The following is a 19322-nucleotide window of genomic DNA, read 5'->3' as shown; positions in this document are numbered from 1 at the left end:
TATGTGGACATATTTTCATTCTAACTCACTACTCTTTTAATTCTACTATCTAAATATTCTCTCTGTCTATTTTTTAAGTCCCTATCATCTTATTTTCTATCTGAAATGGATGAAAATAATATGACATTTTTTTACAAATTTCTTAAATTCTACAAACAACTCGCAAGAATATTCATCTTCCCAAAATCCACAAATTCCACCAAATTATCAATACCCACATCAATTTCCAAATATGTCGTTTCCTCCACAAAATCTTCAAAATTTCCAAGGTTTTGGAAATTCTATGAATCATCAAAATTATGCCCCTCGAGGTCCATATCAACCGCTTCCAGCCGAATATTGGCAAAACATGAGTCATTCGTATTTCACGCCGTCGGTTGTTCATGGATATGGTACCCCGCATACAACTGGTATGTCTTTCACTCCTTCGATGTCAAATGAACCTGCAACTCCGACTTTTATCCCGGAGACTCAACTTTTCAACTGTGAATCCCCAATTGAGGTGGTCAATTTAGAAAAAGCGGTTTCAAATGCTGAGGGTACAAGAAAGCGTTCAAGTTGGACAAAGGTTGAAGACAAGGTCTTAGCGAGATGTTTTGTCACTATTAGTGATGATCCAATAATCAGCAATGAACAAAAGGCAGATGCTTTTTGGAGACGTGTTGCAAGCTACTACAATGAAAATCTTCCCCTAGGTTCAAACACCAGAAGTGGAAATGTTATACGGTCACATTGACACAATACAATCCAAAAGAAAGTATATCGATTCAACGCAAATTACAATAGTGTTTACAGTTCATATCGAAGTGGTCACAGTGACAAAGATATATTGAGGTTTGCGTATGAAAAATATCGATTCGAAAATAATGGCGTTGCATTCAATCTTGAACATGTGTGGAGAATTGTCAAAGACCGTCCAATGTTTACTCCACAGTCTACTGATCATTTTGTGGCTACAAAGAAGACGAGGACCTCAGAGTCAGGAGCAAGCAACACCTCCTCCAACCAAGATGTGAGTATACACTTGGATGATGAAGATACTCATCCAATGGGACAAAAGACAGCAAAAAGAAAGGGAAAAGACAAAGTAAAATCTACCATGGAGGATCTGACAGTAAACTACAACAATATTATCACAAAGTTCACTGAGTACACAAGCGTCAAGAAGTCCGAAGTTGATTTTAAACAAAAACAACTCGAGGTAGAGGAGATTAAGGCAAAAGCCGCCTTGTTAAAATCTGAAGCTAAGAATCGTCTCTTGAAGTTGAAAGAGTATGAAATATTGAACAAAGACATCTCGCAGATGACAAAGGAGCAGCTTATCATACATGAATGCATATGCCAGGATATTAGGTCGAGATGGAATATCTAAATTGTTTACTGAACGTTCATTTTCTAGTATTATTATATTTTCGAGTGATTGTAATTTTTAGTTATTGTATTTCTCATTTCGATTAATGTGATTTTTAATTATTATAATTTTGCAAAATAGTCGTTATGAACTAGCCTTGGAAACTAGCCGGTGCAACTAGCCGTTGGAAATTAGCAGTTACAAACTAGGCGTTACAAACTAACCGTTGCAAACAAACCTTTGCAAACTAGCCGTTGCAAACAAACCGTTGCAAATTAACTGTTGCAAACTACCCGTTACATGAGTAAAACAATATATATAGACACATTGTGCTACGAGATTTTCATTCAACTATCATACCATTTCTCAAACACATATACTAAAACGTGTTTCCACCAAAAATGTCTCATTCTATGAGCAACTCTAGCTCAAGTTCCAGCTCAACAAGCGAAGACGAAGTCCATGTTGAAATCGATGAGCGAGCTTATGATCCGGGTGAAGAACTGATGTTATTGGTTCTTCAACAACACGAACAACTTATGGAAGCATATCAGAGGAGAGACACACGCAGAAGAAGGCTCGTCCAAAGAAATCATGAAGTCGGGCATGAGAGGCTCACCAATGATTATTTCTCTATAAACCCGGTGTATCACGATGAAATATTTTGAAGACGATTTCAAATGTGAAGAGAGTTATTCCTCCGCATAGTGAATGCATTAGAGAATCATTCAGCATTTTTCCAACATAGGGACGATGTTGTACGAAGAAAAGGGTTGTCACCACTACAAAAATGCACCGTTGCGATTCGTCAACTGGCTTACGGAGTCCCTACCGATAATCTTGACGAGTACCTACGCATGGGTGAATCAACTACCATCAGGTGTCTTTTCAAGTTTTGCGAATACATGGTTGAAATATTTGGTGATAGGTACTAGAAGGCCAAATGTTGATGATGTTCAACGTCTTCTTCAAATGCATGATGAGAGGCATGACTTCCCTGGCATGTTAGGCAGCCTTGATTGTATGCATTGGACTTGGAAAAATTGTCCAGTTGCTTGGAAATGTCAATTTACAAGGGGACATGAGTCACCAACAATCGTACTTGAAGCGGTCGCATCACATGACTTGTGGATATGACATGCATTCTTTGGGGTCGTCGGTTCACGTAACGATATTAATGTGTTATATGAATCTCCCATATTCAACAACGTTTTGCAAGGAAATATTCCGGAGATTAATTTCACGGGGAATGACACTGCATATACGAAGGGATATTATCTAACAGATGGAATATATCCTGAGTGGGCTACTTTTGTTAAGGCTTTTCCTTGCCCAGAAGATCCCAAGAGGAAGTTGTTTAAGGAAAGTCGTTTTGCCCATATTGTAATTTCGTTTTTCACCAACATCTATTTTATTTAATAAATATATTAAAAAATTAATATTATTTTTGAAAAACTATAATATTTTTAAAAGTAAGATTAATTATAATAATAATTTAAATATTCTAAAATATATTTAAAATATATTTATTTAATATGATATAATTTTAAAATAATTGAGTGGATTGTGGAACCCATAAATAATGAGTGTGGATATTAAAGAAATGTGAGTGAAAAAAAAAGTTGTTATAATGAATATGTGATAGTGGACCCTATATTTTTTGATGAGATGGTGAATATTATAACTAGATAGCATTACGGATCCCCTAACAAATTATCCATCAATTACTATCATTTTCAGAGAGTAAATATAAAGTTCAAAAAGCTTCTCATCACTTTCCTCGCCTCCGTCCGTCCGATGGAGACATCTCCCCCACCATCGTACGGTCCACATCGAATGGTCGGCCGCCGCCCCTGAGACACACTCGATGATTCCGATTTCCGACCAAAAAAAAGCACAGGCACACTCACTCCAGTCTCCCAAGTTGGCGCGAATCCTATCCGTTTCGTATTCATTCTACTCTGATTTCTGAACCACAAGATGTTAAAAGGAGCCATGCAACTATCATAAAAGCATCCATATGCCTGCTCTGCTTCATTCCAAGGGAGAGAGGAAGAGGATCGTCTAGTTGCTGCATGCTGAAACAGACAGATTCTGAATGATCTGAACAGATGATCAGTATAACATGAATACGGAGGGCCTTCTGATAGATCAAACAAAGGTAAGCTCAAGAAGAGTTTCTACGGGAGGAGGAGCTGAGATCGTGAGACCAAGATACATGTCCCTCGATCCATCGTCTGTGAATCAACTCTTTCCACACCAGAAGCAGCAGCAGCAGCGGCAGACTAACTTCTATGGCTCTCTTCCTCCCACTTTTTCCTTCTCCCATCAATTTACGACGACGACGACATCATCTCCTCCTAATTATTCCACGGCGCCGCTGCTCCAACCTCCTCTTCTCCCTCTCCCGCCGCGACCGAGAGGGAGAGAGAGGCCTGCCGTAGCTGCTTCAGTGAATCGGAAGAAGGGAAACTCGAAGGAAGAGGTCCTGCCGGGGTCATCTGTTTACTCACTCTCGCCGCCGCCCAGCACCCTCCCACTGCCTAGTTTTCTCCTGACAAAGCCAAAAGATAAGGGAGTTGGCGATCCTTAAACTTGATGCTTATGCATCAAAGATATAGATTGATATACGCACCATACAAATATGGTTGGTCTTTTTCGCTTTGCTTGGGAGAAGTGCAAGGGGTAGGAGTTTAATCTGTGGTATATAGATTCTGTTTTTGACATGTTACTGCTACTTGTATCCTGCTTTCAGTGGACAAGGCTAAGTTACTGGTGTTTGATTGGGTGGTTAATCATGTACCAAGAAGATATTATGCACTTTATATTTCTAGTATTTTTTTATATATACCAAGTATTCAGATTTTACAATCCGACTAATTCTGAAATAGACGGTTCGATCCCATATTCTGCCCTCCTAATAAATTCTTGAAGCGCGTACACATGGTGCCCCAGGCTTGGGAATAAATTATATATATCATAGCCATTGGATTGAGCTCTTGCTAAGGAATTTGGCTGAGGATTAGATTGATCATGTGGTTTCAATATTAGATATTTTTTTTTGAGGTTAATTCAGACTGACCCTATTTTGGACTTGCTGATTTAATACCTATTATAGGTCATTGAGTGATACTAAAGTGAAGATTATCCTGAAATTTTGTGTGAATTGTACTTAAGATAAACATTAATGATGGTAGTTTAATTTACCTAGAGAGTTTGTTGCTATTGCTTTTGAACTCATAGCAAGAAATTTGAGTCAAATTTTTATTTTCATTTTAATTACTTATGGAGAACTACTTATGTTTGATTAAAGAGTTATAGATTGTTGGGAGAAACTTTAAAATGTGCACTATTACTTAGTGCTTGATGTTGTGTTGGGTGTTTCATAGATGAAATATGACTCAAACTTTAGGGTTATACTACTTTTAGTCAGTAAGATGTCGATCAGTTGACTATAAATAACACACCGAACTTCAATTTTTGTTACTTTAACATTTTATCTAAAACCTATTTAAGAGACAAAACTTATTTCTATTTGATTATTAATTGACTAGAAGTGTCTTAGTCAATATCAAATATAATTTTCTATTGAAACTAATTAGCATTTAGAGATCTAGTGGATCAAATATTTAATTAATCAACTTAATTAGACATCTTTTAGTGAATAAAATATATATCGTGACTAAAATATGATTTTTTTTGTTTTTGTTTTTGCCAATCAAGGATCCTATTTGTTGTTAATTAATCAAAGTTAGACGGTCGATTAGTGTTTACTAGATGTATCCACTACAACAAGATTTGGAAGAACATTTTTCACATACCCTTTGGAAATTCCTTCTCTAAAAGGAAAATACTATTGCAAAAAAGTTCAAGAAATTCCTAAATTAAAGGTCAAAATGTGTGGGCATGACTTTGACCTTATTCATGAAAACTCTCATTTTGTAAATCTAGTTTCATTCTTAAGCTGATCTTTAACTTTTAAGATGAGACATTGTTGATAATCTCGTTGTGATTTCTCACATTTATTTGTTGAGATCTATTGTACTTCCACTTTGTAAACGAAGCTAGTTGATTTAGATTGGCAACTTGAAATCTTATAAAGATTATTTTAATTATTCCAAGGAATGTTCCAAGGATTCTTACATTTAAGATTTTTATAGCGGAGCAACAAATCTGTGGAGTATGAACGTTTAATTCCAAACAATGTGATATTGATTTTGATATCACTCTGATCTTAATTGTTTTATTTTTTTGTTGTGCTAATATGTTTATCAATTGATCTTAACACAAACACATAATTAATATGAATTTGAGCACTGTATTTGTGAGTAAAATATTGGCGTAATTGGCCTCTAGTCAAGTTTGACCGAAGTGTGAATTGTATTTTTATATTTAAGGAATATGTTTATTATTGGGAGATTATTGGAGAGATTGTCAGTGAAATCAACCCTTCGTCAAGGTTGATGTATCATATTTTGATATTTGATTAATATGTTTATCATTGAGTATATGTTTGTTTGAGTTAAGTAGGTAAAGTTTGGTCCAATACTTCACATTAGATAAAGTCCAAATGGGTTGAGGTCGACTAGATATTTGACATAAAGAAAGTTCAAATGGGTCAAGATTGACTAGATACTTGACAAATAAAAGTCCAATAAAGAGTTAGGCAATTGAGAAGTCCAATAGGTACCAACATTGGTGATAGTCCAATTGGTGTTGATAATGAAAAATTCAATAATAGAGTTGATAGATGACAAAAGTCTAGATAAATCAAGATAGATCATATATCTAGAAAATGATAGAAGCCTAAGTAAAATAGGTTATGGCGGACCAAATGTATGGCATGTGAAGGGAGCCTAGACAGGCCAACGAGGATTAAATATTTGATAGTGGAAGTCTAGGTATGTAAATAAAAATTAGATACTTAGCTATGGAAGTTCTAGTAGGTTAACGAAGATTAAATGTTAAGTAGTGGCTAGAAGCATAGAGGATTTTGGACACAATGGAAGTCTCAAAAGCATGAAAGGAAGGTTTCTTGACAAATTGAAATCCCAGAGGCAAGGAGTCCATTGGGGTCAATGAGATATTAAGCAAGGATAAACTTTTAATAAGTTGAGGTTGACTTATATTAAGTAGATAAGGAAGTCCTGGAGATACAGAGTCTCTTATGATAATATAGATTCAATCTTGATATAGTTGGAATTAGAGTGTGTCAACCACCGATGATAGTAGTATTTTACTGATTAATCAAAAAGTTATGATTTGATCAAGTTCAAAATTACAACAGTTAACTGATGAAACAATCCAATTGATTGAGAATCCAAAACCATGAAGTTGTGGTTTGAAAAGATTCAAGGATTGAGCAATGGACTCCACTGATGTTGATAGCAATCAATTGATGGAATAGTTGATTACATGGTGGACTCAGGCAGAAAAAAGGATGAACAAGATATTTTTGTTCAATTTTTATTGAAGCTAGTCAAGATGGTAAATCAGGAAGGAGCCATTGATAGGATAGAGTTGCAAGAAATGCTCGAATTTTGACATGTTATAGTGGAGCAACCGACTGATCAATAATTTCTAGACTTGTGCCAAGACTTAAAAGTTGGTTTTGTGAAGGCTTTTGAAACAACATTCTTAGGTGGTTCTGGAAGAATGCTATTCTGTTCCACAACCAAAAAGTAAATAACAAGCAAATTAAAAAAAAAAAAAAAAAAAAAAGAAGAAGAGCTTCATTATTGTAATTGTTCATTGATTTATTCTCGTATTCACTATATTTCCTTTTATTTTATTATTTCTTCTAAGAATCGAAACTTGCAAGAGATTTTTTTCTCCTCCAAAAGCTGAGAAGAAGAAAGATTAGAAGTGCTTTCGATGGATGATCCCCTTTATGAATAATCATACGATGTGGAGTAGGAACAGATTTTTGAACCATGTAAATTTTCATGTGGTTTCTATTTCTTCTCTTTTTATTTGTTTTGAGTTTTTTTTACTCATTGTATACTAGCTCATTGTCAATGAGAAAACAAAATCAGATTGATGAATGACTATCCATGACCTCTAGCCACATCTAACCATGCTAACAAGTAGTATCAAATTGAGACCGCTAGTCAAGGGCTAACTACCAAGGGACCACAAGGCTAGAGGAATTGGAGTCTCCATGGAGTTCAGATACGCACTTGGCGAAGATATCTACACTCCACCACCATATTACAAGAAGTACGTTTCAGTGCGGAAGAGTTGCATAGAGACCTTCACACAATTTAGCATTGAAGATTGGTTTGTATTGAAAGAAGGGTGCCAATCTATGATAGACAAGAAGACAACCCCTCAAATTAAGGAAGAAAATGTTCAGAGGAGCAAATTGAAAGATACAAGGCAAATCAAAAGGTAAATAAATTATTGGTTAATGTTTTGCCTAACAAAGTTTTGTGTCAAGTAGGTGACTAAAAGGATGACAAAGAATTGTAGGATAAGGTGGTGAACCTTCATGAAAATCCAACACCAACACAAGAAAAAGAGCTGTAGGCAAGGGTTAATTGATTGAAGAAAAGGAAAATTCAAAAGTTAAGAGGCGCTCAACATCTAAAGTGTAGGTTGAAGAGCGATCCATATCTTCATCTGAGTGTGAGGAATAAGAGAGACCTTTCACACAAGAACAACAAGAAGCTTTAATGTCCAGTGTAAAAATGATGAGCCATCTACCTCATTAAGTCCGGAAGGGGAAGAGTGCACCACCCCTTTAAGCATGGAAGAAGCCGCACAAAAAGGTATATGAATTTCAATTTATAAAAATAAATACGATATTGTATGCTTTGATTGTAGGGAAAGGAGACAATATAAAAATAAATGTCCAAGATGGGTGAAGAAGAAAGTTCAGGGGCATCCAAGGGGAAGAAGAAGTCAAAGGAAGTTGAACTCATAGTACAAAAGGGCAAGTAGTTGACACAGGCTGGAGGTGCCCCCAGCATGATTGTATCTCGTTCAGTTGCAACCAAGAACTTATAGAGCAGGTCGTGCCCTCAAGCACGATCTTACTTTTCTCCACCATAAGCAACACGCCTTGGTCGTGCCTCCTGTCACGATCGTGACTCCTGGCACGATCGTGACTCTCCGCTCCACTTCCAACAGACCTCGGCAGTGCCTCTCCATTTTGCTTCTGACATGCCTCGATCGTGCCCACTGGCATGACCATGTGTCTCACTCCAAAGCCGAACACGATCTGGTCATGCCCTGTGGCACGGTCGTATCTAGCCCAGTTTGCATCCGTTGGTGCGACACAGCCAAGCCGTGCCTCCCGAACATGGTCGCGGCACGACAAATTCTTCTCGATAGTTTAGGTATTTCCAACCGTTCTTTATGGTTGGAAGGGTTATAAAAAGCCCATGATGTCACAGAATCAAGGGAGGACGGTTTTCCCTGCCAATCCTAGAGCCACGATTTCAAGCCATCATCGAAGCGATCCATCCACCTTTGGAGCTCAGCGAATTCATCCAAAGACACCAACATCGATTAACTAAACTTCCTCTTCTCTCTTCTTTCAATTTTGACATGTAGATGATAAATTCCACGTCTTTTGATTATAACCCCATCTCCATAGAATTGTTCTCCAAATTTTAGAATAAGGGAATAGTCCGATATAATTGTTGACATACTTTTAGAAGTCTATTTACTTTTTTTTTCCTATCACATGATGTGTTTGTTTCATGATCCGATTTTATTGTGCATACATGTTGTGACACTAACTATGCACCTTCATATCTCACGGGAAAGCGGGAGGGGACCGAAAGGTGAATCCAAATCTCTGACACATGAAGATCAAGACATGAGAGGTTGGTCATGACAGTAGTCCAAAACCTCATGAGGGCACCATTATATTGGCTATCACATAGCTTAATGGGTTTGTCCCGACTCAGTGTCACGAAGTAGGGGATGACAACTGGCGATCATTTGACATCGTGATAGGAGCCTCCCTAAGAAAGTGATCACTCTAGTAAGGTCGCTTTGAAAGCAGGCGTCGAGATTAGGTAGACACGTCGATATAATTCCAAAAGTCTATATCGGTATCTCGAGATAGACCACCTGCATGTGAACAAACATTGAGATATGGTAGCAAATAGAATGTAGAATGTCAATGATTATTGTGATGAAATCGTAGTCCTAAGATCATTACCCCAAATTCAAATTTCTTCCTCGACTTCTTGCTTATGCTCAACTCTTTTTTTTTTTTTTTGGGAGATAAGATAGTTGGGAATAGAAGAGGAGTGTAACAATTTAGAGGAGAAATATAGCTAAGAAAGAAATGTAACCTTTTTTTCTGTATATATTTTTCATGATACAATTTGGCTTATATAGCCATGACAAAGGAAGTCCATAAACAATTTGGTTCTTCCTACATTAAATACATTATTATATCAAATGCATGTACTTGACAATTTAACTCATTATGCTAACTTAATTAGGCACTAGATAATTCAATCCAACTTGACTTGATGAAGACCAAATCAATTTGGTTTTGAGTTCAACAATACAATTTGGTTTAGTCTTCAAAGCGTGCAATTTGGTTTAGACTTCCAACAATGCCTCCCGTAAACCAAACTTGCTCTTCATTCCTAAGCTTGCTACAATTTTTTTTGAAAGTAGGTCCTTCAAGTGGTTTAGTGAAGATATCAGCCTTTTGTTCATTGGTCCTGCAATATTCAACATGAACAATATTTTCGTTCACAAGACCCCTTAAAAAATGATATCGAATTCGAATATGCTTTGTTTTTTCATGAAGAACTGGATCCTTCGAAATTGAAATTGTTGAGCTTTATCACAAAACAAGGTTGTTGGACCTTCTTTATCATGCTTGAGATTTTCCAAAATTCCACGCAACTAAAGTAAATGACATCCTGCAAAAGAAACAGCAATGTATTCTTCTTCTGTAGTAGAAAGTGCAATAGTAAGATTGTTTCTTTGAACACCATGCTATAGCTCCACTTCCAAGATCAAAAACATAACCTGATGTGCTTTTACTATCATCAATACTTCCTGCTAAGTCACTATCAGTATAACCAATAAGATTAATTGGTACACTTGCTTGATAGAAGATGCCATAATCAAGAGTTCCTTTCACATATCTAAGGATTCTTTTTGTCGTCTCCCAGTGATTAGAGAATGGTTTCTCCATAAACCGACTCATCAAACTTACAACATATGTAATATCTAGCCTTGTAGCAGTCAAATACATTAAGTTTCCATCCAAACTTCGAAACATAGTTGGATTAACCAATTTTCCTTCATCATGCTTGCTCAACTTTAATCCTACAACACAAGGAGTTGAAATAGGTTTTGCATTCTCCATTCTGAATTTTTTCAAAATTTCTTTTGCATAACTCTCTTGAGTGATGAAAATTTCATGCTTGAATCTTAGAACTTCAATTCCAAGAAAATGGTGTAACTCTCCCAAATCAGTCATCTCAAATTCATTCTTCATTGAGAGTTTGAAATTATCTAGTATCTTCAAATCATTACCAGTAAAAATAAGATCATCAACATAAAGACTTACAAATATAAAACCTCTAGATGAATTGAATTTGGTGTAGAGAGTATGCTCTAATGGGCATTTTAGAAAACCATTCATCTCAAAGTAATAATTAATGCAACTATACCAAGCCCTTGGAGGTTGCTTTAGCTCATACAAAGCCTTTTTCAACTTGTAGACTTTACCCTCTTCTCCCTTTTTAATAAAACTAGGAGGTTGTTCAAGATAGACTTCTTCTTGAAGAACACCATTTAGGAATGCCGACTTGACATCCATTTAAAAAATTTTCCAATTGTTTTGAGCTGCAAGTGAGATCATTAATCAAACAGTATCAAGTCTTGACACAAGAGCAAATACCTCTGCAAAATCTTCTCCTTCTTTTTGCTTGTATCCTTTTGCTACAATCCTTACTTTATGCTTGTTAATGGAGCAATCTGCATTCATTTTTATCTTGTATGCCCATTTAACACCAATGGGTTTTTTATGTCGAGGAAGAGTAGTAAGCTCCCAAGTGTCATTTTTTTCAATGGTTGTTATCTCCTCTTTCATGGCCTTTTTCCATACTTCTTTCTTATTTGGATCATCAAAGGAAATTGGTTCTTCTCCTGCAAAGAAAGCAAAGAGTACAAAATCATCATATTCAATAGGCTTAGTTGAATCTAGGAGTTCCTGCACACTTCGCATTTTCCTCGGAGGACTTGTTGAAGAACTTGGTGAATTTCTAGGTGAATGAGAAGAATTGTCTTCTTCTAATTCTTGTTCACTATATGAAGGAATGTAGATCTCATTTGCTTTGCCTTTTGGATCATCAAAACTTGCATCTTCATCAAAAAGAACATCACGACTTATCACAATCTTTTTGGTCTTTGGATTATATAGCTTGTAGGCTTTGCTTCTTTCGTTGTATCCAATAAAGATGTACTTTTCAGATTTGTCATCAAACTTTATTTCTGTTTGCTTGTGGAATGAGTGAATAAGCAACGCTCCCAGACACCTTTAAATGTCGAATATCAGACTTTCTTTCATACCATGCCTCATGTGGTGTGCAATCTTTTAAGTTTTTTGTTGGAGAATGATTAATAAGATAACCTGCACAAGAAACAACTTCTGCCCAAAATTCATTTGGTAAATTTTTTCTTTTGAGCATGCATCTCATACTTTCAACAATAGTTCTATTTTTTCTTTCACTTACACCATTTTGTTGTGGTGTAAAACGAGTTGTCAACTCATGTCTTATACCATGTTCTCTAAAATATTTCTCAGCTTCATTTGAAATGTATTCGCCACCACGATCAGTTCTTAAGGTTTTGATATGAAGCCTAGTATAATTTTCAACTTCAACTTTAAAATCTTTAAAAGCTTGAAATGCTTGTGACTTTTCTTTAAGAAATTTAATCCATACATTCCTTGTGAAGTCATCAATGAAAGTAATAAAGAACTTACTCCACCAAGTGATTCTGTTGGCATATTTCCACAAAGGTCAGAATGAACAAGCTCCAATGGTCTTTTTGCTCTCCAAGTTGCTTGTTGTGGGAATGGATCTTTGTGTTGCTTTCCAAGTTGGCATGTTTCACAAACTTCTTCAACTTGGTCAATCTTTGGCAACCCTCTAACTATCTCTTTTGTTGATAACAACTTTAAACTTCCATAATTCAAGTGTCCAAACCTATCATGCCACAACTTTGAAACTTTTTTTTATCAACAACAGCAAAACAAGATAAATTTGTAGTTTCAAGTTTGAGAGGAAATAAGTTGTTAGAGGTCACACCAATCTTTGCAATAACTTGATTGCCTTTTGATATAGTGCAAGCATTATAACTCATATGCAAATCATATCCTTTCTTCATAAGATGACCAGCATTTAGCAAGTTACTTTTTAAACCAGGAACAAAATAAACTTCAGATATTTTTTCAATATTTCCAAACTTAGTTTTAAAGCAAATCTCACCAATTGCTTCAATTTTATGAGTACTAGCATCACTAATCATCACTTCACCATGGTCAATTTTAGATATACTGGAAAATAGTTTTTTGTTACCTGTCATGTGTTTGCTAGCCCCACTATCTAGGTACCACATTTCATCAACTTTGTTGTCATTAGAAGCAAGCAACAAAGTTTCTTCATTCTTACTTTGATGAATAAATCCACTTTTAGTTTGCTTGTCATCTTCTTGCTTAAACCAACAATCTGTAGCTTTATGTCTAGGCTTGTGGCAGTGACTACACTTGATGTAACTATTTTTCTTATCATCTGTTTGTTTGTGCCAGCAATCTATAGCTTTATGCCCTGGTTTTTTGCAATAGTTACATTCAATATAACCACATCCTCGACCTCTTTGATATCCACCATCTCCTCTTCCTCTTTGAAACTTAAAACTTTGGTTTTCATTGCTATTATTTTGATGGTATTATTGAATATTTCTTCCTCTTCAGCGAGAGCTTGAATCACCACACCCGCTGAAATTTTTTCCCCTACCATGATAGGATGAACCACAACCTCTAATTGAAACTTGGGATTTAAGAGCTTGATCAGATTGTTGTGATTGAGGAAATAATAGACTAATCTTCACTTCGTGGGCTTTTAGAATACCTTGTAGATCCTCCAAAGTCATGTTCTTCAAATCTCTTGTCTGCTCAATAACAATAATAAGACTAAAATATTTTTTAGGAAGAGAACGAAATACCTTTTGTACAATTCTGAGATCATCCAAAACTTCACCATTCGAAGTCATTTGATTCATTATAGACCCAACTTTTGTAAAATACTTGACAACACTATCATTGTCTTTCATCTTCAATTTTTCAAATTCTGATCTCAAAATTTGAAGTTGAATATTCTTCACTTGTTCATCACCTTTATAAGGTTTTTGCATAATTTCCCAAGCTTGCTTTGATGTTGTTGCTTTGCGGATTTTCTCATACACCCCTTTGTCTATTGCGAGATTGATCTGATTGAGAGCATGAGTGTCCTTCTTCCGATTATCTACCAAAAGTTTCTTTTCAGCATCACTCAAGGTGTCTTCATCTTCAGGCTCAATAAACCCTTTATCGACTATATTCCATAGTCGAATGCTTTCAACCAAACTTCAAATCTGTTGCTCCAGTAATCATAATCTTCTTCGTTGAAAGTATGTGGAAATGGAGTGGCAACATTTCTAGATGCCATGTTTCTTGAGTTTCAACTCGCTCTGATACCAATTGATGGGGGGAAAAGATAAGATAGTTGGGAATAGAAGAGGAGTGTAACAATTTAGAGGAGAAATATAGCTAAGAAAGAAATGTAACCTTTTTTTCTCTATATATTTTTCATGATACAATTTGGCTTATATAGCTAATAGTCATGACAAAGGAAGTCCATAAACAATTTGGTTTTTCTTACATTAAATACATTATTATATCAAATACATGTACTTGACAATTTAACTCATTATGCTAACTTGATTAGGTACTAGATAATTCAATCCAACTTGACTTGATGAAGACCAAATCAATTTGGTTTTGAGTTCCAACAATATAATTTGGTTTAGTCTTCAAAGCATGCAATTTGATTTAGACTTCCAACATTTTTCTCTCTCAAAAAATATATATCCATTACATTAACGGCTCCATAGTGCCGGCTCCACGGATATGGAGGGAAGTACATACATGTACACAAACGCCAGACACATGGTCATTTTACTCTCTCAAACTTTTACAAATTGTGATTCTTTAGATAATCTATTTTGTTAATTTTAATCAGTATTCAATTTTATAGTCCATGTGAAATTGATATCTTTTATCAATACAACAACTATACACTTATGGTTTGTACACAGAGCAAAGTAGAGGCAAATTTGAATTTTGAAAGGGCCATAGACCCCTCTCATACCGGGTGCCTAGATTCCTACTGGAATTGAGGAGTCGAGCTGTGCTTCAAGCCCAAAGCAGACTTAGCCGCCAGGGGGCTAAGATGCTCATCCTTTTGGGGATATTGACAAGCCAACTTCATATTGCTGGACTGATGGACCTTGGATATTGACGAGTCTTAACTATTGGATCACAGACTAAACTACACAGTTCAAATTGAAGTTGGAAGTATTGTAATTCAAGATTCCATCACAGGACATCCCCGTTGTTCTATTTTAGATGAATAATTGAGAATGTGTTAAGTAATTAGGGATCATTAGGTGTGGGATCAGTTGTGTGGCTTTTTAAAAATAAGGGGGGCAATTTCGATGATATTATTAATTTGAGACGTAGTTTTTAGCCGAGGTAGAATATAAAATATAATAATCCTCGGATTCTTCGCAGTGTGTTGGCAATGAAGGCATTAGACATGTCCGTGTCAGACAATCAAGAGCGGACTGTCAAAGTTGGCTCCGTCAACTATGCTACACAACGAAGAGATAAAGAGGTCAATTTATGTTGGCTATATCAACACCTTTGATTGACTCATTCAAACACAGGCTGGTCGATGCACGCGTTGGGTGAACGTTCAAACCAAAGAATAAGATAAATTCGAAGACATAACAAGGGCCACTGGGATCGTTGTCTCTTCCTCTCGGGACTCATGATGTAACTCGTCAAGAGGAACTAGCATAGATTATTCTCTAATAAGCAGAGAATTGCCTATGCAATCATAACCAAACAAGTAGGAGCAGTTGTAGAAATCAATCGATCAGATTAGAACAACTTAAGATGATTGAAAAGGGAAATTATGGAGGAGAAATTTCGTGTACAACAGACAATCTGCAATATGCGAACTGAAAATCTGGGGGATAAGAAATCACACCTATTACACCCTTCTTGACTGGTAAAGCTCCAACCTTGACTTGGCCTCCGGCAGCAATTCATCCAGCCTCTGGTCCTGCACAAGGTGCTGCTGCTTGGAAGCCCACGACAGCGCACTGAGCACCTCCGTTTCCGCGAGCTCATGGCTGTCCGGCACATGCTTAGCAATGTAGCACAGCAAGATCAAGGCCTCTGTCTGCACCTGCTCTCCCAAGTACACTAACTGGATCAGGTGCCTCGCCCCGCCGGCCTCAATCATGGCCTGTGAATGGCTGACGTGTAGGTAATTCTCCGTGCACGCGAACTTGGTCAGGGCCACCACGGCCTCCCTCATCACTGCCACATCCTTCTCGTCCAACAGCCGCACCAATGGCGCAATGATGCGCGTCTCAGTCGCCCGGAACGTCCGCGAGAGGCAACCGAACGCCGTGATGCTGGGGATGAGCAGGTCGTTGTACTCCCCTTCCTCGAGGATCTGCAGGAATTGGTCGATGACGGCCTTGGCCGCTGGTGAATTAGGCTTGAACGCAGACTTCCTGAGGTCAGCATTGTGCTCCGCCACGCGGGTGATCTCCATCAATGCCATAGCGGAATTGTATCGAACATCTCCCGTGCCTTTCTCGAGGAGCACAGCGAAGCAGAGGAGGGCCCTGGATTCGGTGATGTTCCGGCATATATCGGCGTTGCCCTTGGCGAGCTGCCAGAGGGCCTTAGCGGCCATGGCTTTCATGTTGGCTTTGGTGCTGGGATCCTCCATTTCGCGGGCCCTATGGCCGGATACGAGCGTGGAGTGCTGCTGGGTTTTCCAGGGGACGGTTGCGCTGGAAGATCCAGCATTGTTTTGGTGGGCTAACTTGGCGGAGGCCACCGTCGACTGCACGACGGAATGGAATTGACTGCTTTTGGACAGGCCTCCGTCGGCGTGTGGATTCCGGAACAGCGCTTGCTCGCTGGCATCGTCGGCAGGGAAAGCAGAGGCAGCAGCGGTATTGGTCGCAAGCACGACGGTGTGGATGGACATGGCCTTGCTAGGGATCGCGTACTTGCTGTGCTCTTGGACGGTCTCGAAGGCGAGGTGGCCTACGAGAAGGCGAACGACGTTGTTCTGGGCGAAGACGTCCTGGCATTTAGGGTTATTGGAAGCGAGCTCCGCGACTGCCCACGCCACGACGGCTTGGACCTTCATGGGTCCGTCCTTAAGGACCTTGGCAAAGGCGGTGCAGGCGTTCGCCCCAACAAGAAAGTCAACGCTCTCGGGATCGCGACCAAGGAGACCGAGGGCGCGCGCGGCGTTCTCCTGCGCCTCCGCTTTGCCCTCCTTGAGAAGGCGGAGCAGCGGCGGCACGCCGTCCTCTGTGATGATGAGCTGGGCGAAGTGCTGGTTGTCGCGGGCGAGAGAGATGAGAGCGGCGGCGGCCTCGGAGCGGGCGTCCGGATGTCCGGTGTGGAGCGCGGCGATGTTACCCCAGATGAGAGTCAGGATGGGCTCGTTCTGGGCGATAGGGCAGAGACCGTGGAAGTGGTCGTCGTCATCGTCTTCGCCGGCGGGGGTGGAGACACGGATGAGCCAGTGGACGTCGGCTATGGAATTGTCGATCTGGATGCCCATCTTGGTGAAGGCGGCGCCAGGGATGATGCTGAACAGGCGATGCATCAATCCGCTATGGAGGCACTTGTCGACGAGGGTGAGAGCCTTGCCGAGAACCTGCTCAGTGTCGTCCATGATCCGGCGGGCTGGCCGCTCGTAGAGGTCAACGCGGGCGGCCTGGCGGAGGACGGCGGCCAATTTTTCGGCTTTCAGCTTCAACTCGTAGCAGTCCTGCTTGTTGGTCTGCGCATCGGCTGCCAACTTGCTCACCTGATCCGCGAGCTGGATCGGCTTAGCCAGGATCTGCTTCGTCCCGTCCGTCATCGCGTCTCCGATCACGTTATTGCTTCAGTTACTGACTTTCCTTGTTGGATCTGATGCAACAGCGCCCTGGATTTGTTCTTTCTCGGCGAACGGAAGAGGGGAAAGGTGGAAGATGAGATGAGAGCCAGGGCACCGCAGGCTCGTCTTCCTCTTGGTCCTCCCGAGTAGATCGACTCCAAGGTTTCATTCAACTCGGGAGGGAAGACTGAACCAAGTCAATGATGCTATGCTGGGTAATAAGACTTGTGTTTCTTTCTAATTTGTCCATCTAAACATCAGTAATTAAAAAGAACCACCTCTCCTTTTTTAATTAAAAAAAAATCGATATTCCTTTTCAATATATCAATTTTTAAAAAGACCTCCTTATTTTTGTTTGGCAAATTTATTTCTCATTAGTCTGCCTTACGAAAAGAAAAAACAAACAAACGATAGCAACCCATTATTCTCCGTCCAAAATTCACTTCCTTGTTGGCTACTGTAGACAAAATCTCCCCTAGACATGTCAACGAACTTTCATGGAGTAACACGTATTAACAGGAGTGGGAAGTATTCAGCAAAGCCCTTCAAAACTCAAGTCAGCTCCAAAATGAATGTGAGAAACGAGCTGAGGGCTTAAAATGGAGCCCTCGATCAAAATGCCGAACAGAATGAAAAAGACAGAATCCCTTTAATGTATGTCATGGAGTTTACCTGTTATGAGCCTACCTTTAAGTTGTGCCGATAGCAAGATCCTGAGGTATACGAATGCCAATAAAAAGGATGTGTTCACGGATGGGACAGGCAGGGAGGCCATGACTTGCTCTTGGAGTACTGTTCCGGTCAAAAATTATGGGTAATTAAATCATGTGAAAGAAATGAAAAGACTTCACACATACTTAAAAGAGAGTTAGAATGAGATCGAGAATATATTCTGATAGAATATTAATATTCCGATACTCAAATTAAGATTTATTTCAATACCAATTAGAGAAAGAAGAATAAGAAGAAGAAGAAGAAGGAAGAGAATTTAGTGGAGTTAAAGAGAGTCCCTTATATTTATCTTCTTTAGGATTTATATAACTGTCAGAAGAGTATTTTCATGTTAAAGGCAGTATTTCTTCCATCATCATCGTATGAGCCACTGAAGGAATTAGATTCAACAACTGTTAGTTGTTTCTCCATTTACGAAGTGCCACGTGTTTGAAGGAGGGCAACCAGAAACCATAAATCTGACAACTACTTAATGTTAGGATCTCAAGCGCAAAACAAACACAAGCACAACTGAACACATTTTTTGATATCCTTCCAGAAGATTCAAACGAAGGAAACCGTATACTAGTTGTGATAAGAGTTATACCTTTGTTGCATAAACACAAACTCTCGACGGTAACTTTGTCCTCGTTGGATCTTAGCACAATCAAGTGTTCACATCTCTTTCGGTATCCACATGAATAAGTTCCGTCTGTCTTACGAACTCACAAACTTGGAGAAGAAAAACCATCTAAGGTTGTGCTAGCAACCGTCTTAGGGAGTTTTGGTCAAAGGTAGAAGAAGAAAAAGAAGAGCAAGAACACAAGTATATTCATGAAATGAATCAAAACTGTTGGATTGAGAAGCGCTAGAGGGGGGGTGTATAGCACTCGTGGCTATTTCGTTTCGGAATTGTAAAACTTGAGTAATAAACACAGCGGAAATTAAAAAAGCAATCACACACAAAGACACGAGGAGTTACTTGGTTCGGAGCCTGTGACGACTCCTACTCCAAGGCCCGCGATCGTTGATCG

The 19322-nt window shown here is 38.8% G+C and overlaps 2 protein-coding genes across 2 annotated transcripts; one reads left to right on the top strand and one right to left on the bottom strand.

Moving 5' to 3' along the window:
• Nucleotides 1-232: 232 nt before the first annotated feature.
• Nucleotides 233-1372, top strand: LOC122043486. Its single transcript, XM_042604112.1, has 2 exons — nucleotides 233-726; nucleotides 817-1372. The coding sequence occupies exons 1-2, from the start codon at nucleotides 233-235 to the stop codon at nucleotides 1370-1372; spliced, it is 1050 nt and encodes a 349-aa protein (XP_042460046.1).
• Nucleotides 1373-15555: 14183 nt separating this feature from the next.
• Nucleotides 15556-17778, bottom strand: LOC121985409. The gene has a single exon (XM_042538851.1). It carries the CDS (start codon nucleotides 17557-17559, stop codon nucleotides 15652-15654), a length of 1908 nt encoding a protein of 635 aa, XP_042394785.1. The 5' UTR covers nucleotides 17560-17778; the 3' UTR covers nucleotides 15556-15651.
• Nucleotides 17779-19322: the final 1544 nt, after the last annotated feature.

The sequence above is a fragment of the Zingiber officinale genome, chromosome 1B (genome assembly GCF_018446385.1).
Source record: "Zingiber officinale cultivar Zhangliang chromosome 1B, Zo_v1.1, whole genome shotgun sequence".
NCBI classification, from domain to species: Eukaryota; Viridiplantae; Streptophyta; class Magnoliopsida; order Zingiberales; family Zingiberaceae; genus Zingiber; species Zingiber officinale.
Note: the sequence above shows the minus strand (reverse complement) of the source record. Positions and strands in the feature narration are given on the sequence as shown.

Coding starts and splice junctions, on each gene's coding strand:
- LOC122043486 (XM_042604112.1), top strand. CDS start 233: ATGTCGTTTCCTCCACAAAATCTTCAAAATTTCCAAGGTTTTGGAAAT. Junction 727..816: donor AGAAGTGGAAATGTTATACG/GTCACATTGACA, acceptor AAGTGGTCACAG/TGACAAAGATATATTGAGGT.
- LOC121985409 (XM_042538851.1), bottom strand. CDS start 17,559: ATGACGGACGGGACGAAGCAGATCCTGGCTAAGCCGATCCAGCTCGCG.